This window comes from Vespa mandarinia, chromosome 12 (genome assembly GCF_050613455.1).
Source record: "Vespa mandarinia isolate Hongniang chromosome 12, ASM5061345v1, whole genome shotgun sequence".
In the NCBI taxonomy this organism is placed as follows: Eukaryota; Metazoa; Arthropoda; class Insecta; order Hymenoptera; family Vespidae; genus Vespa; species Vespa mandarinia.
The window spans coordinates 629,256-654,131 of NC_140821.1; the positions used below are offsets into that span (position 1 = coordinate 629,256).

Below are 24,876 nucleotides of genomic sequence, written 5' to 3' on the forward strand. Positions count from 1 at the left end.
TTTTTTTGTTATTCTCGGCTAAAGAATTTCCTGGAAATTTTCGACCAAAGAATTTCGTGGAAATCCACAGCCGAGAGCTTATTTATTTACATACGATATCTATCTCTCTTTGTTGAGTCTCACTGAATGTCATTAAAAAGAGGTAGACTTACCTAGGCATATTACTAAGAATGGCTATGCTCGTGGAATTCTTGGAAATCTGAAAATTGAAAGAACTTATTAGTATAGGATAAGACTAAAAGTGTGTGTGTGTATGTGTGTCGAGATATTTATAGGTACTGTGTGTCGTGCGTATATATATATATATGTACATATATTTTGTGCGTATATATATGTACATATATATGGTGCGTATATATATATATATATATATGTACATATATATGGTGTGAGGATATCGAATATAATACAAAATATCGATCGATCACAATTATTAATGTAAAATTATTGATCGGAGCATCGTTAAAAAGCAAGAGAAGTATCGATATCGTGAAAATAAATCTAGAAAACTGGAAAAAAGTAGGATGCGATAGCCTCCTTGAGGATTTCCGAGACGCCGATTTTATTTTCGCAGATATCTTTTAAACGCGATGATAACCCGACTTGCAAACGCGGCCTCTTAAAAATCGCGTGTTCAGCTATCGATTAATATATTGGAAGAGGATATACGTTAGAAAAAATATGCTAATTACTTGAAAAAATGCGGAGCTATCGTGTGGACTTGTCAGTGTATCCAAAATGGTAATAAGACTAGTAGCAAGGAAGAAAAGTGGACCCCGTAATTGACAGAACGTCACTTCCGGTACCTACTGAGTCAATGAAAATATTAATTTTTTCGACAATTATTAAAAAATAACATAATACGATATAAAATATAAGAGCATAAAATCCATGAAAAATCTGATTAATTAGAATTACGAATATAGACAATTATTTTTAATTAAATAAAAGTATTTGTTTAAGAGTAGCTGCGTAAGAGGATTCATATGTCTGTGTACGTATATGTATGTATCTATGCATGTATAAAAATCGAATATAATACGAACTACGATTTATGACGGTTTATTAATGAAAAATGGTTAATTAAAGAATTGTTAAAAAGCGAGAGAAATATGGATATATAATAGCCTTGCGGAATAAACCAAGAAGCTGATTTTATTTTCTCGAATATTTCTTATATGCGACGATGATTTGATTTGTGAATAATATATGTTAAAAAAAGCATTTCAAGAAATCGATATATATATATATACATATATATGGATAGAAAAAGGAGGTGCATTAGAAAAAAATATGCTAATTTACCTGTAATTGATGAGACTCATACGTATCTCGTGTTAAAGTCGACACAAACCAACCAATGGCGTTGTTTTTATCGGCAAGATGATAACATTACGCGGCATATGCGCACTAGGTCACTTTGGGTAATTACGTTCCAATAAATATATCAATTTCTTTGGCTCTTATTAAAAATTAGTCTTTTATAATATAAAATCTATAATAGGAAAAAGATCCTAAATAATTTTATTAATCCAAATTATGACGATAGAGTAGGCACAACTATTATTTCTACGAAGGTAATTAAAATATATACGCGCGTAGTTAACACAATACGAACATAGCTCTTTTCTACCTTTCTATAGTTTGACTCTCGAGTCAAATAAATAACCAATTAATCGATCGAATAATAAAAAAATTTATCTCTATTTATGGTAAATCCATATACATATATTCCTGTAAATGTTCCAAAAGAATAATATTTTATATAATTTTTATCTACAAGTATTCGATAATAAATGATCATTAGTTGAAATATTTATTATGAATTCAGTAGTAGTTTTATCAGTCTTTCTCTCTCGAAGAAGAAGAAGAAGGTGAAACAGTGTAGTAATGATATGGAATAATGGTGAGAATAAAGAAAACTATACATTCGAATGCTGATAACCTATAAAAATCCTGAGGAGAAGAATTGGCCTGATAATCTATATAATTCTTTGAATTAAACCTATTTTAACAATGGCAAGGTAAGGTAAAAAATACTTTGACGTTTATACGCACAGACGCTTCATACATACACGCAAATGCTTTAATTCGTGTTCGACAAGATTTTAGCCCATAGTCACAATCACTACTGATCTATATAAATTATATTATATAAATCGATACAACGATCTATATAATTTCTTGAAAATGTACATCTTTTCAATGCTAAGACGAACGACGCGAAATTTTCTGTTTGCTCGCCGACACATACATACAGGGATTTCGACTCGGCAACGGCAAGCGTTCGTTACATAGCACGTTACACATCCATGCAAATTCAGATATTATTGTACAAACACTCCTGATAACCTAAAAAGGGGACATAGTGTGCCATCTCGAAATTTCGTTAGACTTGTCGTTCAAAATTGAAGTCGATAATGCAAACGGATTTAAGCGACTAAAACATTACGATATCGATCTACGTGTACATAGATTCACGGCAGTTCTTTTTCCGCAATTCGCTGAATGTTTATTTCATTTATTCCTGTTTAATACGAGTGATAAAGGGAGTTTATCAGCGTTGCGTCTCTGTCAAGGATCGACTGAGATACTTTATAAACATATAATCAGTGATTCTGCGATATCCAATGATAAAATTAGTGACAAAATTGAAAAGAATCATTGGAGGTTATGTTTGTATCCGTTGTTTTAGTTGTCGAAGAAAAAACATTTGTTCGCGCGCGTTATTCTCGATCAGAAGCGGGGGAAAAATAATCTTTATCCTTCCGACCGGATTCGGTTCGGATGCGGAACCGGAATCTGGGAAGTGCGAGTGAGATGCGCATGTACGAGTTAGGGGAGCGGAGTAAACCCGATGCGCCGGCGGACGCTCTCACATCGAGGCGGTGCGCCTTCGCGGCAACACGTATTCCACGCGAAACAGCATAACTCTTTTCAACCTTTGATTCCGTTACGAGTTTATTCACGGCTTTTAAGTATGTCACTTTTCTGAGATCTCGAGATTACCACGAAGAAGATTTTGTTATCGAATTGCGAACGTTTTTCTCGTCTCGAGTCAGGAAAAGATATAACGTGCGACGAATCGTAACGTAATTAAAACCTATAGAACACGTGTCTCCTTGATCTTCTCGCGAGTGTTTTATTCATTTCGAGAAAATCGTTGAGAATACGAAACGAAGAAACAGAAAAAAAAGAAAAAAAAAAAAAGAAAAGAAAAAGGAAACAAAAACGAAGAAAAACTATACGGATTCGTTGAAGATCGGGCTACGTCGGACAGCGAGGATGTCGTTCTTCAGAGGCTTGTGGAAGAGCAGTTCGAAGCATAAGAGTGAGTGAAATATTTTATTTCGTTAAGACGAGAACGCGACGTTCACGATTTCTTGAATTTCATAAAGCTCCCCCCCCCTTTCTGGTTCTACTGAAAATTCATGACGTCGTTACCGAAGACAAACATTCGAGATTACTAGAAGGAAGGATCCTGTAACTTTCTCGAGACACTTTGCACGAATTTCATGCATCGCGTGCGTGCTTAGATGGGTGGATAGGTAATATTACATATTGTGAGTAGAAATTTTCAACGAGCTCTCATTGAAAATTTTAGATGGAAAAGCGCGACCGAGTTCGCTTTCGCGTAACGAATTCATGCTCTACGTGTGAAAATTGTCGACTTTTTCAACGATAGAATCGTCGTCGTTACCTCGGAAACTTTTTAATGCAATCCCGAGAATACGCTCGACGCGAAACGTTTCTGTCCTTCTCCATTGGCGATTTGCAACGGAGTTTTACTTTCACAACCACGTCGAAACAACCGCGTACAGCCGAGTCGCGATAAGTCTTTCTCTCTTTCGACGGCGAGTAAACGCTTGCGATTTTTACAATGGTAGCAATTTTTCATACCATTCAGAGAAGGAAAAATCTAATTAGAATGTTACTTTTACTTTATTTTAGAGAACAAACTGTCGACTCTTTTCGTAATGAAAACTTTTAGAATTTTATTAAAACATTCAGTTATTATTGCGTTATTATGGCAACGATCGACGAAATTACCTAGCCGCTATCGTGAATGTTCAATAAATTATAGGAAATTTATATACCTATCGGGGTATCGTAACACCTTTTCCACGACGACGAAATATCGGAAAATAATAAGTAAAAGACCGAGAGAAAGAGGAATAGAAAGAGGAGAGGAGCAGTCGTGACGGCAGTTAACGCGATTATTCGTAATAACCGGCCATAATAGAGCCACCTTTAAGGTTATGGTAATGCATATACCAGCTCTCTTGTTATAGACGTAATATGATCCTCTTTCTCCCTCGCGAGAGCGAACCGGCGCTGATTATTGATCGTAAAATCTGCATAATCTTTACAACGCGGAGTCCTCATCTCGTTCTTTGCTAGATAGGTCGTTAAGATTAAATCACGGAGTGTTGCTCGATATGTGTCGTTAAAGAGAGAAGAGGTCTTTCGTACTTGTCCGTTCGAAGGGAAAACAAATAGAGATATGTATGTGCATAGATAAGAAATTGAATTGAGATTTGGGACGACGATAATTAATCGACGGCAAGTTTCGCAGATATTAAAATTTTGACTACTTGCGTTATGGAAAAGAATAGAAAGGGAAACGGACAGATATACGATTTGGTCATTGTTATGCCTATGGGTCTTCAATATTTAAGAAGAGAACAACTCCATGTGGAATATTCACGCGTCGGCAGCTGTATCGCTTAGAAAGACCGGTATTGCGGGATTCCGCGATAATGGCATAGGGAAGATCTCTCTCCGATGGAACGTATTGTACTATTAAATGTGCCCGTTGGAACGGAGATGTTCCATTCAATTATGAAATGGCAACGGGCATTAAAGCTTGCCGTTCGCCAAACGAGTTGGCAATGGTGGTGCGTTATCGATTTGGATGAAACTGGAATTAGATCATTCTAAACGGGATAGCCTCCTCGTTCAATGCGCGTTTTTTTACGCATAAAAGATGATCCAAAAGAGATTCCGATTTGGAATCAATGTCAGAGACATTGTAATTTATAGTTAACGCAGAGATATTTCTTTTAGTTATTTCCTATTGCTTAAAGGGACAGCGTAGGTTAATTATTCGTACAAGTAGAATGTAATATTATATACATATATATAAGCTTTACAGCTCGCACCATGTAATTATATTTCCTGTATAACAGGGTCTCCGGACATCGCGGCTTCGTCGTCGTCGTCTACTGCAAAGTATCTCTCTCTCTCTCCCTCTCTCTTTCTCTTTCTCTTTCTCTCTGTTCCTCTCTATGGCGCATATCACGGATCAAATTGGAACGTCGGCCTCGTCCGTCGAGTGCCACCATCGTTTCTCGTCGCACTCTCTCTCCATCGAAAACTAATGCATCCTTAATGTACACCTGTATACCATTACGCGAGTACGCAATCATTCTACTGGAGCAGCGCATACTATTGGCATCGTGATAAATCCTAGTACATTCGATAAAGACAAAAGGGATATCGAATAGGGTAGGAAACGAACGATCGGTGCTTTTCACGAGACATTTACGAAGCATAGGTAGAATTCGTTCGAATCGAACGAAAAGCCATGAACGCGATAGGTGCTTTTGTAGTATCGCGTTACATTCGAGGTATGTGTTCGCTGTGTAGAGAGCTACTCTCCTTTCGTTTCTCAGTCTCTTGTTTATCTCCATTCGGAAAGGGTCAAAGATTAATCCTTCGATACACATATCTTTACACGCGTATGTTTCTCTGTGTAAGTTCTTTTCACGGAATTAACGCTCATCCTGACGTGCGTAAGTCAAAAAACACGACCATGTTGTATCGTATATGGCTTATACAAGAGCTACGGTTTGTTTATTTTTCACAGTGATCCTTACTATGATTGTCATTACAAATAAACAGTGATCATATAGTTCTCTCTCTCTCTCTCTCTCTCTCTCTCCCTCTTTAATTTTATTTTAAGACGTATGAAAACATACGTGTACGTTTATTGTTGAAAATGAATCGACAAGTCGGTTTTACAGTGAACGTAAATTTGGTCGTTTTATCGTGAAACGATAACGAAATGTCTCCCCTCACCCTCTCTCTCTCTCTCTCTCCCTCTGTATCTCTCGTATCGATCTATCTATCTATCTATCTCTATCTATTTCGTATCGTAACGAAGAGCGGAACGCGAAACTGATACCGAAATTTACTCTGAATGCAATTTACCCTCCGACGATGTAGGCATGCTCGAGTAGTGCGCACGTTCGTGTGAGTGTCGAATTCATTTCGGGCCACTTAAAACACTACGATTGGTAAAGCAAAGCTGCCGGACAAAATTGTAGAGCTCGAGATCACATCTAAAATGATACTAAAGGTCGTAGTTTCGCCTTTATAGATTCTTCGATCGTAATATATCGAAATATTTAGCGCGAGATCGTCTATTGTATGATCCACAAAAAAAATCTTTATATTCGCGGTTCGATCAATAATCTCGTTTGCAATGATAAATTTCTACAAGGCTCGCGAGAAAATTGAAAGAAAGACGAGCGACCTATTAATGCTTTGTCGCAAGCTCGCGAGCTTTGTATACGCGTCGATCAACGCCGTTGTCGTTAATTACTGTTTAATTAACGTTCCCTACGTACCGAAAGAGAAAGAGAATTTAATCGAGGCCGACGGTGTTTTAATTGTGCTCGAGTAATACATACACCCTGGCCCCTTTATGTACGTAAAAGCAAAACGCGAACCTTCCGTGACTGCTTTATGACGGCGAGTAAGAGTCGAGCACTGTGATAATGAAAACGTATGCCCTGTATGTACGTTCTACGTGCCTTTGTAACACGCGTCTCTGACTTATTGCCAAAGGAGGAAAAAACAAGAAGAAGGACCGCACGTGATAAGCACTTTTATTAAAGTCAATAAGTGGTCTGAACGAGTTGTGATTCGTCATTAATAAAACAGACACGAGCGTTTGTTTTATGTTTTCTTTTTCGCTCTTCTGTAGGTTCCTTCTTTCGATTCTTTTTTTTTTTTTTATCGATTACAATTCGGACCGATTCTCATTGAAAGTCAATTGGCATAAACGTATCCCTTTTCTTTGTGTACTTTGCGTCGGTCGTTTCAACGAGAACAAAAAATGAGGAGCGTGAGAAGGAGACGGAGAGAGAGAGAGAGAGAGAGAGAGAGAGAGAGAGAGAGAGAGAGAGAGAGAGAAAGAGGGGAGAAATCATGGAATAGAGCAAAACGATAGATCGAACTCAATTTAAATACAAATTAAATGACAGTCTCGTTCCGACGTCTGCTTCCTCATGGCTTCGTCTCTTCAAATTCCCTCTCTCGGTTGAGATTTGAGAACGGAGAGAGAGAGAGAGAGACAGAGAGAGAGAGAGAGAGAGATTCGATTTGCCCCTAGACTAATTGCTTCCGTGTGATACAAAATTCCTGAACAAGCATTCTCTCCGTGATTGTCATCGCCGTGTACAATTTTTCCTCAATTTTTTCCCTCCTTCCGTCGATACGAAACAAGTCGTTTACGAAATGTACGATTCGTTCTTTTCTCGTTTATATTTTTCCTAAGAAAGTATGCTTCTTCTATGCCATCAAAGACCTGTACTTTTTTTCTCATTTCTTTTTTGCTCTCTCCTTTATTCCTCCAAAAGACCTTCCGGCGAAGCGACAGCATTAATAGAGTTCTTATATATCTAGATCGAACGTTTTCCTTTCCGATCGTAGTCAAGTATCGCGTGTTGTGATCGAGCGAGTGGAAAGAAACCGGGACAAGGCATAGAACGATTTACCTATATCGAAAGATCGAGAGAGGAAAAAAGGGTTGGGTAAAAGGGGTTGCATTTATTAGCTGATACCGTTATTTTCGAGAGAGTAAAAGGTCGATACAGTTGGGATATGGGCCTTGGCCGATCGCCAGGCTACTAGTTCTTCGACTAGCGATTTGCCGTCGGGTTTGCTGAATTTCCAATGCAAACTCTTCTCTTCGATTTCTTTTTCTTTTTTTCTCTCTCGATCCTTCGTTGGGTTATCGCGTTCATTCGTCTCGAAGAAAGGGATCTCTGAGATTTTCCGGAACGTTTTCAGCCGTCGCCTTGAACTCTACGTCCTCGGGAAGTCAATTTTATCCGTAAAATTCTTTCTTTTCGAAGGAAAGACTCGAGAGCCCCATTTTGTACGAACCCGTCCGACAGAATTGAGAAGCGAATAAAACTAGAACGAGACAGGGCTACTTTGGTATGCCTTGGAACGTTTTATCGATCGACTCCGACTGTTCCGGAGTACATTTTATGTTATTAGATCTTCCATCTCTCTATAATCATTTTTTTCTCTTCTTTTTTTTGTTTGTTTTTCTGTTCTCTCTATAAAAGAATGAAAGAACATTCAACATTTTTCAAGGATCTTTTCTTTTCTGTTGTCGCGTCACGTCCAAAATCTTTTTTAACGTTCGTAATTGTTTGTAAAAGTATAATGCAGATCGCCCAGAGATATGCAACACTTTTTACGCTAAAGCGATAGAGAAAATTCTTTACCGATAAATAACGCTCGCAATCTACATTACCGATAAGGTATGAAGCATTGCCTATTTCCAGGCACTCTATTCGATATTTAAATAAATAAATCGATAATTGCACACGACTAATCAATGATCAGATTTCAAAGCAATCGATGAAATGAATCGATCGAAAGTATTTTGTTATATATTGCTTGTTAAATTCATTCGACATCAAATAAGAAAAAAGAAACTTAATTTTACTGTAGAAAAGAGAACGACTAACTGCGTCTCGACTTCGACTAAACGTTTCGTTCCGTTATCGATCTATTTTCATCCCCGTGAAACTTTCCTCACAAAACTCGGAACGTCGCACGTATATTGCGGAGACATTCCTGGTTCTTGAATCTTTTCAGCAGGAAAATCAATTCCATTCTGACATCGTCTCGCTCGGATCCTCACTTTTAATCTCGAATACAAGTTTCCCGTTCAAATCGAGTGGAATTTGATACCTCTTTATTTCCCTTATCGGACGATCGTTAATTAATACTAGCTTCGCGTTTAACATCAGTGGAAATGAAATTACACGGTAAAGAGAGACCTTTAAGGTAATTCGAAACGTATTCTCTGATGCGGTCACGTTATTGTAGAAAATTTGTTCATTAAAATGAATTAAATACAAAACGCGTTTATAAAATTATGTTTATAGAATAGTTTAGTGCACGTATCGAGCGCGGACATTTTTCAATGGCTTTTCCGCATCTTTCGTGTTTGTAGGTTGACCTCTGATATACACGTTACGTGTATGACGATCCTATACCTAACACGATCGTAAACGTGTGTCGAGAAACTTTCGATGTTTACATACATTGCTCGCTCGCCCGTCCATATAATTTTAAATAAAGCATTTTCGTGCGGTCGCATTAAACGATAACTATCGACTAGCGCATTTATTTGAACGTTGTAATTTGCCGCATGACAAGCAAATACTAGTCTCGCTTTTAACTTTCACCCATACGTTTCGTAATAATTTCTATCATTTGTACATTCCAAAAATTCAATTTCGTGAAAGAGAAACGATAGTAATTTCGTTCGGACGGTGGTAAATGGTTAAAAAGTTTGTTTCCAAATAGAGAACGCATTCGTTCCGTTTCTTCTGTTTAAAAATTAAACTCGAATAAGCTTTCACCTTTGGAAAAAGGAAATAAGAGAAGACGATAGGAGCGAGAATAAGAGGATAAGCGAAAATAGGTAGGACGATATAAACGCTTTTACGAGTTTCTAAGTCGCTACGCTGGGGGTAGATTCCTTGGTGGTATCGCGTTGATGCTCCACCAGCATCTCGGATTGGTCCATACTTTCCTCTCCTTTCCTCTCCTCTCTTCTCGTCGCCTCGCCACTGTCGTCCTGGGAAACGAAGGCGCTACTGCATTGCTCTCCGCAGCTGGGGATCGTAAGTGCGGTCGAAACTTTACGGAATAACACGCATGGTCGAACGGCTTTTGCAATAAACAAAAAGATGATTCTCCGTTTTTCTTAAAGAAATACTTTTCGAAAGGATTTATCTTCTCTTTGAAAGAATTTCTATCTAATAAGGTTATACTCGCAAACTACAGATAGATTTGGTTGGTTGCAAACATTCGTTTGTGTTTTCATTCGATTCTTCGCGTTAACAAATTACCCTAAATCTATATAAAGAATCTTTCTGTTCGATCGAATGGCAGGTGATCGAAGAGCGAACTCGAAGGCCGCTCGATCGTTGAGATTTTCCATTAAAAATCAAAAATAAAGATTGACGTGTAGATAGGGGACGTTAAATAACGTACACGTTAATGGTTGCTATGTCGTAGCCTCTTGAAGCATGCGTTCGTTCGTGGGTCAAGCGGTAAAATAAATATGTTACGTCAGCTTACTGCGTCAGAGCCTGTCCAAGCTGAATTATACAAAAAATTATATTAGTGAAAGGTTTCTTTTTGTCATCAGATTGACAAGCAAAATTGTCCCTAGATTTGCAGCAATCTAATCGCTATTATATGATTTTCAGGCGATATTATTTAGAGCGTTGTATTACTTTTCAATGGATTTAACAGACTCCAAAGTTTCTCGAAAATTATTATTAATTCTCATTGTGTATTCTTGATTAACAATGAAGGTAGTAGTCCATGATGTAGAATGGTAGTAGGTCGATTACGACAACGTATTTCTCGAATGACTTTCTACGACTACTAATTGCAAAGTTACTTCGCGCTCGTGTACTTTCGCGGTCGTGTAAAGTATAATTGAACGAGAAGGCATCTAGGTTTTTGCTGGTTGAAAAATAGAGAGAAAAGAAATGAAATCGTAGCTCGCTCGTTCCAGACTTTATCCACCTGGTTCGAAGTTGGCCCGGTCGAAGGAAAAAGATTTCATTTAAACAAACGTCGTTGTAAACTTTTCGTTTCCCGTTGAAGCCAAGTTGAAGTTTAAGTGATCAGAGATGGAAAATGTTGTGGAGAGCGAGAGAGCGAGAGAGCGAGAGAGCGAGAGAGCGAGAGAGCGAGAGAGCGAGAGAGCGAGAGAGCGAGTGAGCGAGAGAGCGAGAGAGAGAGAGAGAGAGAGAGAGAGAGAGAGAGAGGAACGAAGGAGGGAAGGAAAGTTTTCGTGAAATTTTGTGAACGCCACCGCGTATCTATATACATCTACGTATAGATCGTTCGACCGCAAAACAGAACTTTTCGATTTCGTAAAGTAAGGTGAAAAGTCAAGTTGTTGGGGAAAGAGAAGAAAGACCGCGAAGAAAGTGGGAGAATGAAGATTGTCGTGACGAACATTGCACACACGATAAGCGTCTCTCGAGATCGATGCGACCACTGCCTCTTCGGAGTAATCCGTTCATCGTAATAGGATTTTGCCATCGTTCTCTTCCGGACCGGTTGCTTGGGAGTGGAGAACGAATCGAGTGAGAGAGAAATAGAAAGGGTGGTGGGCGGTGGGTTAGCCGCAGGTTATTCTTCTTCTCCTTTCCTCTTCTATGCGAGAACTATCCTCGAATTAGTTTCGTCCAAATTACACACGGTATCTACTCGTTCGTTCTCCAATCGCAGTAATGTCTGCTCCGAGCATAGATAATAAGACGACGTAGAAACCAAGGGGAGAGGGTAAGCGAGAAAACAAGAGAACCGGAGCAAGAGGCCGAGATCGAAGATCCATGGGATGTTACCGGGGAAACGGTCCTGGAAAATTCCTGGGACCGCAGCTCGAAGGATCGCTCCTTTCTCACAGCTGTGTCTCGCTTCTCTCTTCCTTCTTCTCTCAGACCATCTCTCTCTCTCTCTCTCTCTCTCTCTCTCTCTCTCTCTCTCTCTCTCTATCCCTCTCTTTCTCTCTCTTCCCCCCCTCTCTCTCTCTCTCTTTTTCCTCTCAGGAGGCATTAAGATGTAATTAAGGAGGTAGGTTCCTGCTTGTGCTCGACGTCGGACAAGCTAGTTATCGTCTATCTATCGAAGAAACGCGTTCTTTTAAAATTTTCTATAGATGTTGAATTTCAATGGTCACCGAAAGCGAATCTCGTTAATCTCCGCTCGTATTGTTTCTAGAACAACGATATGAGAATAGACGAACGAATGCGGAAGCATTTATTATTCCCATTAGAGAATCTAAGCTAACGTGGTGGCTTCTTATACGCGTAGAGAGATTTAACGAGGTAGACGTATAATTTTCCCAAATCATCGTTGTCGCGACGACAAGTGCTCGAGTAGGAGGATTAAATTCGTCATCGCGCTCTTGGGGACTATTTCCGGATCTTTCAGCGTTGATGTAATCGCTCTAAAGATATTAGCAAACACCAAATTCTCTAATTTGATATGCTTAAGATAAAATGGTCACTCTCTTTACTGGTAGAAGATACTCGTATTTTTTTAGCATCCGTGAAGATATTCATTTTCTCGGACTAAGTTGTTTCCGCTATCGTCGAGTATCGCATTCGAGCACTCAGACGTGCTCGTAAGTTCAACTTGGCATAACCACTCGCTAGCGGAGAGTACCGCTATCGTGTACTTATATCGTGCGTACTTCAAACTCATATCAACGAACGATCGATACCGATGAGACGATATTCATTTTTCTCTCGCTCTCTTTTTCTCTTTCTCTTTGAAATACAAAGAAAGGACAGATTGAAGTGGATAGAAGAGGAGTGTCCAAGATTTCTTTGTCGGCGTCGTCGTTGCCTTCGTCTTTCCGCTCTCCTAGCTTTATTCGTGATCGTTGAAAAATAACGTTAAAAGAGTCCTAAAGGTTGTCGGTAATAGTCGGAATAAAGGGCCGAAAAGCGTGAGAGGAGAGCATATCGTTCGAATCCTCCCACGTCGATCCGTGCTTTCACCGTGGATAAAAGCTGCCCGAAGAGTAGACGTGGAGTTAACTCCGGCGAGCCAAACTGTGAGTTCGAGAAGACACGAAAAATAGAGAAAGAGACAGACAGACAGACAGACAGAGGAGCATACGTTTTTCCTCTTTTTACACACTCGAACAGAAACGACGTCGGTCCTCGGCTTGAAGAGAGGAAATAAAAATGGATAAAAGTAGAGAGAGAGAGAGAGAGAGAGAGAGAGAGAGAGAGAGAAATTCGAAGGAAATAGGGATTTCGAGGTAGAGAAAACGTGGAAACGAAGAACGAGCCAAATCTCCAAATCTGGCTAGCTTTTTCGAATCGCTAAAAAAGAAAAATAAGGAACAGAAAAAATAGAGTTCTATTTCCGATCGGAGCACTCTCCTTCTCTCTTTATTTTTCTTTTTGTCTTGCCAATGTATCGTGTACGATAGAAAAAAGATAGAATGAAAAGAAGAAAGGGATTGCGGAAAAGAGTAAAGGGAGAGGGAGAGTGGCTTTTTAATTGACTTTCATTGCGTTGCAACTCATCGGACGATTAAATTTTATTCCACGGCCAATTAGATTTCAAATATGAAAAGTAAAAATCTCATAACACGATCGAGGAATTTTATTGAGGAAAGATTAATGACCGAACGATAAATGGCTCGTGGATTTAAATTGGCTTCAATTTCGAGTGTATTTCTTTTAATGAATCGCGGATCGAGAAAGGGCAAAGTTAACATAGCAACGTTTCGACTTCGATTCGTCCTTTTTCTCATTTTTCTTTTCTCCTTGAAGTACGAGAAAGATTGATACAATTTCTTCTGTGGACGATGAGGAAGAACGAGATCGAAGGTGATGTTCTAGAGAGAGGGAAAAAAAGGAAAAATAGGAACGGGAGACAGGGGAAGGAGAGTAGTTCTCTAGGTTCTCGTGAGAGAAGGGAAAAAGAAATTGCTTTGTATCCTTCCAGACGATCCTCTCACCCCTTTCACGATTCTTCTTCTTTATCCTCCTTGATAGGAACAGAAAGTAATCGACGTGCTCTCTCGGGCTCTTCTCCAAAGGAAATAATGTGATAATGAAACGAGACTACTGGAAAATAATTCTTTTTTCTTCTCTCTTTCCTTTTTCTTCCTCTTTTTTTTTTTTTTCTTTTTTTTTTGTTTCGTTCTTATTTTCATTGAAACAAAAAAAGAAAAGAAAAACTCGTGAGAACCTCTCTCGCTCGCTCGCTCGCTGTTAGAAACGAGCTCACGGACGAGGCCAGGATTTTTTAATTATTCGCCGAAAAGCGTCTCTCTTTTTTTCTCGACAGTATGAATGCAATTAGTCGGCTCACTAACGGGAGTTTAAAAAGTTTTGCACAGTGTGTCTCTTTTTCCTCTTTCTCTGATGCGAGAGAAAGAGAGAAAGAGGTTGGTCGCGAGCACTGCCTGCGCATCGGTTTCGCAGTCGTTCTTGGCTTTTGTTCCGTCCCTTGCAAGAGCCAAGTAACCATCCGCTATTCTTTTTTGCATAATAACCTCGTAAAACAGAAGGAGAAAGGAAAGACCTGGTGGAGATTAAGGTATCGCGAAGACAATGAGAATCAGAACGGGAAAGGAAAGTTCTCGTTCGCAGCTTCGAAATAGGTAGCTTTTCCTACGCGATATCGTCGTATCTCCCATATACATAGACGAGCAGATGGTAAAAACTTTTTAATCAAGGGTTTCTTTCGAAAAACTTCATTCCACTTCTTTTCTCTTTTTTCGAGGAAAAAAAGTTTCACTCGCGATTTCATTCGTTATTCTCGATGCATCGGATAGTAGATCTACATCGAGGAGAGAAAAAAGGAAACGACAAAAATAGATGAATTTTGCAATGGTAATATAGATATAAATAACTGGCGAAAGTATGAATAACTAGTGAAAAGGGATATATAGTATAGCTACTAGATTGGATCCGGATGTACGCGAAACGAGCTTAAGGTTACGAGGTGGGAAAAGCCATGAATATTTTACGACAGACGGAAAATGTGTGCTGGTCTTGTGTACGGATCGTGAGCTCGAGCGCCTTTATATCACGCTCGCGAATTTAACGCAGGGAATAAAGAGAACCCTTTCGAGGTAGCAATGGCAGTAGCTACGCTAGTTCGATTCGGCTGGTTCAGCTCGTCGTGGAAATATCGAATTCTCTTCGAAATCGAATGAGAAAATAATAAAGTATTTTTCTTCTGGACCTTTCGAAATGTTGTCAGTTACATATCTATAAAAAGAAATAAGTAAGAAAGACGTAAGGAGAGTAGAGCAGGGGCGGCTGGATAAAGGATTTTTGTGGCAGAAGAATTTGCAAGTCCCGAAGGGCTCGACAGTTTTCTCGAGTGGTGCTCTGGAAGATCCGACGTCTTCCGAAAGATACGTCCTTTTCTTCCTTCCATTTTCGGAATGTAGAATCTTCGGGGACATGTCCTTGCTTTATACCTTACTTCCGAATCCTGTCACAAAAGTACTCGAAACGTCTACTCGAAATCCATCCAAATCGGGTAGCTCGAAAAATTTATCCTTTTGCGTGCTCGAACAAGGATAAAACGATTATTCGTTTAAACATATAAAGACATTAATACGTAAAAAGGGGAAGCTCGTTTCATCGGATATTTTTCTTCTTATTTCTAGACCGAACCCTCCGACAAATTTTCTCCTCCATTTGCCTCGCGCTCGGGAGTCCATAAATATGTTAGCGGTTGGCCTGGTGGCGAGGGACCGACCTGCAATAGAAATAAACAATCGCGTTAAGTGAACGGTAGGGCCTAATTCGAAGGCAATTTCCACGAATCAATTCTACCGATTGCACTACGGTGCTATTGTTTGCGCGTTCACCCGTTTATATACGAATTTACCAGTCGGCTATTCCCGCGATGGTTGTTCCCACCGTCGGACTACGACGAATGACGGTGAACGGTTCGGAAAAATGGAATGAGAATGGAATGAGAAAATGATTCTGGATTGATTTCAACGATTGGTTTTAAACGATAAAGAAGGAAGGATTTCGAAAGAGAAGGGAAACTGGAGTGAAGGAAATAAAACGGATATCTAAAGAGAATTTTCTCAATATATGCAAAATCGTTTTCCTTTGAAAAGAATAATCAATAGCGAGCAAGAAAAGATAGGAAATGTATCGTCGATTCGAAGGAAGAAACGATAAAAGTATATGCAGCAATATCGCCGTAGCGTTTCTATTGTTAGATAAATATCTTTTATACGAATCTATCTTTCTTTTTCTCCGGGGATAGAAATGTTACGTTAGATAGCGAGCGAGCGAGCGACCGACCGACCGACCGACCGACCGACCGACCGACCGACCGACCGACCGACCGACCGACCGACCGACCGACCGACCGATCGACCGACCGTCAGACCAAGATATTATTATATATAAGAGCGAGAAGGAAACGTCAACGCTTCTATTTATATATTCCCGATGAAATTTGCATTTTCTTTGTCTTTTTTTTCTTTCCTTTTCTTTTTTTCCTTTTCCAATATTTTTTCGCCTTACGATGACGTTGCTCATAAAGTTTTCGTTGATCGAATTAAACGGTAACGTTTAAGAATCAACAAGTCGCTCGATACGCTGTGATTAGCTTTGTTTGTAAATTAGTAACTCGTGCAGCAGACGAGCTAATTAAGAACGATCGATCGCGAACGTTTGACGGGCGTACACCCACCCGAAGCGGGATATCAACGATACACAATATGCGTTATGGCGTTGTTATATGGACCGAAGCGCATTGGGAATTCGGGCGTGGATCGATGAAGAACGAACGTTCTACCTGAAACCGATCTGCTGTTATCCCTTTTGCGGCACGAATTGTTCCACACTATTTTGGCAACAACCCAAAGATTGTTCTACCGTAAACCAAATGTCCAGATTCCGTGGATATCGATAATCGTTTTCATTGGATCGTTTTCTTTTTATTTCTTTGGTATAATTATTTTTATCTATTAGCTATTGGCTGGTGTCTACTTTGTAACGTTTATTTATCGATTTACTATAACTATTATTTAAAAAAGATTTTCTTTTTATCGCGCCTGGAGATAGACAACGCTTTACACACAATACGTCGATAATGTGGTTTGCGAACGCCATCTATTTAACGGGAATTGTTTTAAATCTCTATCGGTAAGCAATGTTATTCGTACGTACATTATAATATAAATAAAAGATCTTACAAAATTGTGATTTTAATAGATTACGCTTGCATAAAGTGTTACCGACGGCGGTGTATGGAATGTTGCCTGTGCTCAGGCACGATAACCGGCGATAACAAATATTTGCATAAAGTTTGTGAATCGACGTGAAAAGCGAACATACAAGAGGATTTTTTCTATTTGAATTGGAAAAGACGATTATTATTATTCTTTCGATAATTTCGAAACGGTATTGAAGAAGTTCTAAGTAATATTTTGAACGGGATACATTTGGAATTGCGTTTACGCGTGGTCCCGAATAAAGATTCGCCTTTTAAAATATCTTTCTCGCTCACGAACCAGCAATTTTTTCTGAGAAAAATACCGAGAGAGAATCGAGATTTCTCTCTCGAACTAAAGTATAGGTTCGGTAAGAAGGGAGAGAAAGAGGGAGAGATCCTTCGAGCTGGTTGAGAAGAAAAAGAAAGAAAATAAAATCGGTGGTGTGTGCAGCGAGCGTTCATGAAGGCTGCGGTAAAAGGCACCAACGAAGATTTAATTTGCGGTTCGCCACTCGTCGGTCGAGCTAACGGAGAATCGTGATTCGCCATTTTTCACCTAACTCGATTTCGTGGTTCTCTTTCGATCCAGCTTCTCTCCCTTCCCCTCCCCCTCCATCTTTCTCTCTCTACCTTTCTCTCTCTCTCTCTCTCTCTCTCTCTCTCTCTCTCTCTCTCTCTCTCTCTCTCTCTCTCTCTCTCTCTCTCTCTCTCTCTCTCTCTCTCTCTCTCTCTCTCTCTCTCTCTCTCTCTCTCTCTCTCTCTCTCTCTCTCCTTCGTCCAAGCCCTCGAAAGTCACTGAATTTCAAGAGTCTCCCGCGGCTTTTCTTCCTTTCCTCACTCCGATGAAAATTCTTCCAACTTGGAACGACCTTCTTTTTTATTTCCGCCTTCGATTTGATTATTCGCGAGCGCTCGAGCTTACACGAGGAATAAACTTGGGACGAGCTTCGGATTCCTTGAATAGCCCCTCGAATCGGGGTGGGATTTGCAGGATTTATGTTGAGCGAATATTCCTGCGCGACATCGTGTCGAATGCTCCAGGTTATTTGTTGAGTCCTTGAAAGGAGGAGAATCTTTGCGATAAGATTATATGGAATGCATCGTAATTCCTTCCGACCAACTCAATATTCTTCAATCCGCTCTCTTTCTCTCTATTTTTTATTCATTTTTTCATAACTATATTTAATTAGTATTTTCTAGACTAGGATCTCAGCGAAACGATAAATTTCGAGCATTCTGAGCACTGCAAGTCGTACAAGTTAAGTGCTCACGATTTTAAAGTAGAGAGAGAGAGAGAGAGAGAGAGATTCCGCTTTAATTTCCGGCATTGCTAATTTTTTTCGTCACGCAGCGTCGCTTGCCGTCGTAATTACTGCTGCTGCTACTTCTGGTGTGAGTCTGCTCGAGAAGAGTAGAGAACGGGTTAGAGAAAGCACTAGTCGTGAGCTTTAGCAGTGCTTTCGTGTGTACTCTTCGAGCACCTTCGGGCTCTATAAGAAACTTTCTTCTCTCTTCCTCCCTTATTCATTTTCTTAGAATAGAACGAAGGTTGTGATTTATTCCATCGGAAATCGAGCGAATGTCTTACGAGGAAGTTTGCAGAATTTTTATATCCGTCGATGGAGGAGGCTCCGGCTCGAGTTTTATTGGACATTATTCTACGGAGCTCGTGCTCCGCGTACTTAACAAGAAAATCACCGATTTATTTCGCACGAATGAGATCGAAGGAGATTTCGGTCGAGGAAACAAATGCTCCGTCAGGAACATATTTTTCCTGAATAAGTAACTGATCAATATTCCTACGATTGATGGCGAGAATTAGCATGTGATCCTGACGGATCTCTTTTTATTTTCTTCTTTGCGAGACGTGAGATCGATAAGATCGAATTTTTTTGTTTTTGTTTTTTTTTCTTTTTTCTTTTTTCTTTTTTGTTTTTTTTTTCTTTTTTTTTTTGACCCCTCCTTGTCTTTCCTTTCTTTCTCTTTTCATTCGCTCTCTTTTACTCGTTGCCTGGAAACGCGATTCCATTTTGAATTTGAAGCTCGTAAAGTGGAATGATTCAAACGGAATATTTATGAGGAATCAATAGAGGGTTAAACGTTCAGCATAAAACAGTTAAAATCTTTCTAAATTGAATTACAATTCCGATTAAAAACAAACAGACAGAGAGAGAGAAAAATTCCTTGTACTTTTTTTTAACTCCTTACGTTCCTCTATGGGGATTCTACGGTCGGTCCATCGTCGTTTATATCTTTGATGGTATTTCCCAAGCGGACCGTTTACTCCTAGGACGAATAGCTATGGCACGCGTTTCGGAATATATTTTCGTTGGTAGACGCGGAAATGTACGACTTTGCCATATAAACGGAAATAAAGTGACGTTGAAGGATGTCGTTGAAATAAATGAAGCAACAAAAAAATAAAGCGTGAAGGATCGTAGGAAAATTCGTGAACGCATGGAAATTTGGTAAATTTTGGAGAGAGAGAGAGAGAGAGAGAGAGAGAGAGAGAGAGAGAGAGAGACGGGGAAGCGTACATGAAATTTTCGGGCACAAAAAACATCGTCATCGCCGAGATCCGTTGGTTTTTCGGAAAAGATTGATAGATCGTGACGTAGAAGAGAGCAGGAAGTGCTCGTTGACAAATCGTTACAAATGGTCCTTTCCGTTACGAGCCGCTCGTACCAACGATGACGTCCCACGTTCGATCAATTTCGAATCCGCCCGCTCTCAACTCGCGCCTCTCGTTCCATCTCGTCGTTTTAATAAAAATTGACCGTAAAGAAAATATTTGAAACGTCGACGAACCGTCGGTCGATATTCGAAAACGAGTTGCTCGTCCGACCGCTCGCCTTCTAATTACGACCACGATTACGAGCAAAAAGTGAGACTAGCTTAATTGGAGCGTTCTGATATATGGTAAAAAGTAAAAAAGAAAATTAGACGACGCGCAATTACTTGACTAAAAGGGATAAAGAGAAAAGGGAGAAAAGTCAAGTCTCTTTTGCTCGAGAAAAAGGACACGAATGCAAAGCGAATTCTATGCACGAGACGTGAAAATAACGCGTACCTCCGTTGAATGTGCCATAACGATACTGACATTTCTTATCTCTTTCTCTCATTCTTCCTTTGCAACTCCTTTAAAAAAAATGAAAGAAAAGGAAAAATGACGGAAAAAACAAAAAACAAGAAAGCGTGGCGCTTTCTCAGCCATCAAGAAGTATGACATTGTTTATCGATACTCACGAGGGTAACCGATAACTCCGAAAGAAGAGGGATACGTAGTACCTCAAAGAAACACGATATAAAGTTTCCGATAGGATCGTAGTTTGTCGCGTACAGAAGATGACTTTTAAATCCGACGTTAGAGAAAAAGTCTATTCTAGAGGGAAAGTTGAGAAAGAGTGTGTTCGGTAAGAAAACGAAAGAGAAAGAACAAAATGTTACCTATCTTTAACCCTTTTGCTTTGATATATAATATACATAAATTGATAAAAGGCAGCTCATAGATATTTTGACCGATTAAAAGGGCAAACGTAGAAAAGTACAGGAATGCTTTAGTAAAATGGAAAATGAACTGAAACTTTCAGAACTATGCGAGGAATGGGCCCTGGCGAACAGTCGCGAATGCGTGGAGAGTGGCGGCACAGCAGCCTCGACACACGAGGAATCCGAGGATGCATCGGAGGCCAGGTTCACCCTCAAATATTTGGGCAGCACCCTCGTCGAGACGCCATCGAGCGAGGAGGCCACGGCTGAAGCCATAAAGACGGTCATTACCATGGTACGTTTCACGTATACAGGCGCCGTACGTACTTACAATATGTACGTGTATATATATATATATATATGTACCTTGACTAATCATCGATCGTTTGATTCAACCTATGTACCATTGGACTCGAAACATCTTGCAATTTTAATTAAAGGACATCGGTAGTCGAGTACTACTACTCTCCATCTTTCTCCCTCTCTGATTTACTCTTAATTTTGCACACTAATGATCAAAGCAATTTGTCTTGTAGATCTGGCAGGAGAGCGTTGCACTTTCGGCACGATAATTCATTACGATTCATTAGACATTTTCTCTATCCTCCCTCTCTCTCTCTCTCTCTCTCTCACCCCTCTCGCTTTAGGAATGCCATCATCGATCTCGCACAAAGTGATTTACGATCGTCCTCGTAATTTACCTCAAGCTGCGGACATCCGGCGACGATACTGCTGACGCTTACATAACTTCATACATAGGATAATGCTCGTTAAAGACTAGAAACAATGTCGAGAACGTACCCTTTACGGTAGCGCCGAAAAATAAACGAAAAGGAAAGAAAGTTTAATTTCCTTTCTAGGAAAATGTAGAACGGACTGAAACAATGGAACGAAGACTTTAATTTATCTCATAACGAACGTCGGACCAAAGATGAAAAAAAAAGCCACCTACACACACAGACACACATATGCGCGCGCACACACATATAAACGACTTGCCGTTGAAAATCCAGCTTTACCTCGTGTTCCCTGCTCGTATAAATATCCTTCTCAAAGGGTGGGGGTACGCTCGAGTAAGCGCAAATTCCCTGCCGCTCGTCGAGGATTATAAGGCTGTAATTAAAAAATAGACGGACGGATGGAGAGTAATAGTAGAGGTCGATCTCTTGTTATTGCAAAGAAGGAACGTTAAATCTAGTTGTTCGTGCGTATAATAGATGGAAAAAGAATTTCTTCAAATTTATATAAAGATAGGTATATAAAGTTTTGAATTCACAAAGTCAATTACGATCGGTCAGATTTCTTTGCGTTGTATTTTTTTCACGTATACTCCCCCATTCTATCTGCATATTATTCAATTGTATTCTCGTTTTCCACTTCGATAGGGGAAGAACGGGGAAGAACTCATATTTCTTTTCGAACAATCCTGTCGTTCTCAGAGAGATGATATCTTCTTCTATCGAGATCCTAATCGATAAAGAGAGAAAAAGAAGAGGAAAGGAAAGGAAGGGAAGGAAAGATACTATCCAATTTTGTCGTTCGACGTGAAAGAAATTCTCTTTCTCTCTCAGGAACGGTGGAAGAGTAAAGGGTAGATTTTTGTCAAGAGAGGAGGAGAATTTTTGTTCGTTTAGCAGGAAAATATAGCTCGGTAAGAAATGGCCCGATAACGGGAGCTTACAATTCCGTTGGTTTACTACGATAAAAGGGAAGAAAGGGGAAGCGAAACAACGAGAAGCAAGAGAGGTGTTGCACGTGAAAATGTAGCATACATTTGATACTTGAAACGGTTATTTTCATTCTTTCCTTTTATTACTCGAAAACTAAGAACGATAACGAGCAGGAAAACAAGGTTGATACGGAAGGAACATCGTAATGCTGCTGTTTCTCGGATTTCAGTTAATTCAGTTGCATTGATAAGCTAGTAGCGTTAACAGAGAGAGAGAGAGAGAGAGAAAGAGAGTAACAGAGTTTAGGATTTGCCGATACACACCGCCGTAATCGTATCGTTTCACGAAGGCATGCAAATTTCTATCTCGAAGTTATGCTTATCAGGAAGTTTGCTGAGTTTATCTCACGCTGCTGCCGCGTGCGAGGGTTGCCACGGCAAAATAATGCAATTGGAAGGATTAGTTAGCTATTGGTATTATCGGGTATTAACCATTACATCGAATTTTGCCCAGAGAGAAACTTGTTAAGTGGATTTCAAATAAACTATCCCGAGTTACCGAAGCATTCGCGAAATATAACTCAATTTTGACTCTGAAAATATAAAATATGTATATCGTTGGTTAGAATAGTTAAGAACTTTAACGAGATTATATTTATTTGTTACGTATCTTTTAGAAAAACAAAATAAAAACGAAAAAAAAAAGAATTCGTCGAAAAGATTTAATTTCACCGAACGATATTAATCTAATGCCTTCTTTCTTACGTTTAATGGCCACGACCAATCGTCATGAATGAAACGCGAAACATTTTCCACTTTGACTCTCCATTATTTAAAAGCTATTTCTTTAAAAATGCCATTAGCTTTTTTACGTCAAATATACGATACGTTTTATTTATATGGATTTTTGTGATATAATGGATTTCTGTTTCACCAGAAATAAAATATAGTTGAGCTGCGAATGACCCATTTCTTTTTTTTTTCTTTCTTTCTATGTACCAGGCAAAGGCAAGCGGTAAAAAGTTACAAAGGGTGTCTTTGGCTGTGAGCTTAAGAGGTATCAGAATGACTGATTTAGCCACGGAGGAAGATCAGCTACAAGTATCGATATACAGGTATATATGACTTTGTTAATTAATCTCCTCATTAATTAACGTCACAGATGTTTACATCTCCCAAAGACAATTTTATCTTCCCCGCTGTCGCATAGAATCTCTCTTTCATTTTCCATCTCCTCTTTTTACATCTGTCAAGTTCATCTTGATTCCTTATTTGTTTTTCCCTCCATCGACCCCTTGGAATGAATTAGCCCTTTTTTTTAAATCGGATCTCGGAGATAAATTTCTTCCTTCCCTCTCCTTCTCCTCATTCTCTCTCTCTCTCTCTCTCTCTCTCGCTTTTCTCCTCGTCGTTCGGACAATAAATGAATCGAGAAGGAACGAGAAATAGGGATAGAGAGAGAAAGAGAGAGAGAGAGAGAGAGAGAGAGAGCGCCGTTATTTTATAAAGAATAAAAACCCCAAGTCGAAATCCGATAGCAATGTGTCCCGTCTCTTTGACAAAATACACATCGATCGCAGATTTGCCATACTCTCTCCCGTGGAATAATAATTGGAAGATTATATTCGGAGCAGAGTATATCTGGGTATGGCCTAGGAAATTTGCCTTAACGATGCTAAACGCAAATCTCTATGGTATAGATTGACACGAATTGTCTTACTGATACACGATTACGATAACGCGATATCTCTCAATGACAATGCGACATCGTTTTATTATCTTATATCACCTTTACTCCTTTGTAATTAAACTTTCGCTCACTGCGTTACGCGTTTGTAACGAGACAATAATATATTCTTTTTGGCAGGATCTCTTATTGCTCGGCCGACGCAACCCATGATCATGTGTTTGCATTCATCGCGACGAATCTGAACGAGACGATGGAATGTCACGCGTTTCTCTGTCCAAAGAGAAAAATGGCGCAGACGGTGACATTGACGGTGGCCCAGGCATTCAATACCGCTTACGAAGCTTGGCAATTGTCACAGGCTGATCCGAGGATTCATCATGCTCAAGATAAAGGGTCTACTTTGACGGATGAGAAAAACGGTTGGTAATTAAATTTCTCCCGGCTGTACACTCGATTTATGTATGCATAGATACACAGACAGATATATATATATATATATATATATATATATATATAAGCAATCGAGTAGTTATTACTCGGTATTTATTAGTTTGATCTAGAATAAAAAAATCGATGCAGCACGGAAGTTATTCGATCGAAAAAATGTAGCCAACTTAAAAATTCTTCAAACGCGTAATTAACGTTTCATAATCGAATAGATACGAGCTTGTTAATTATCTAATGCCTTTAACGAATGTTTCATTAAATTTGCATATTTTCTTGCGATGAAAAAAAAAAAAAAAAGAAAAAAGAAAAGTAAAAAAAATGAAAAGAAAAAGAGAAAAGAAAGAAAGAAAGAGAGAAACGCTGGAAACAGGAGGATAGTAACGTAATATTTGGTATGTGCACGTCAACCGTATAATCATATTTAACGTGGGAAATATCATGTTAACTTGCGTTGAGTACTATCGTCGATACAGTTGCAATGCTCGGGGCATTTTTAAATATCCGCTTCGAACGCACCTAC

At 39.4% G+C, this 24,876-nt stretch overlaps 1 protein-coding gene across 2 annotated transcripts in view; it reads left to right on the forward strand.

The window, feature by feature from the left end:
* LOC118448892 (uncharacterized) overlaps positions 1–24,876 on the forward strand; it is a 44,792-nt gene that overhangs the window by 16,584 nt on the left and 3,332 nt on the right. The window contains exons 1-4 of one of the 2 annotated variants that reach the window (XM_035882808.2): positions 2,483–3,331; positions 20,652–20,845; positions 23,222–23,334; positions 24,087–24,328. In XM_035882808.2, coding sequence (XP_035738701.1) covers positions 3,286–3,331; positions 20,652–20,845; positions 23,222–23,334; positions 24,087–24,328 — 595 coding nt within the window. In that variant the 5' untranslated portion in view covers positions 2,483–3,285. Of the gene's footprint in view, positions 1–2,482; positions 3,332–20,651; positions 20,846–23,221; positions 23,335–24,086; positions 24,329–24,876 lie in introns of those variants that run through there. The other variant, XM_035882809.2, reaches the window with a different exon arrangement.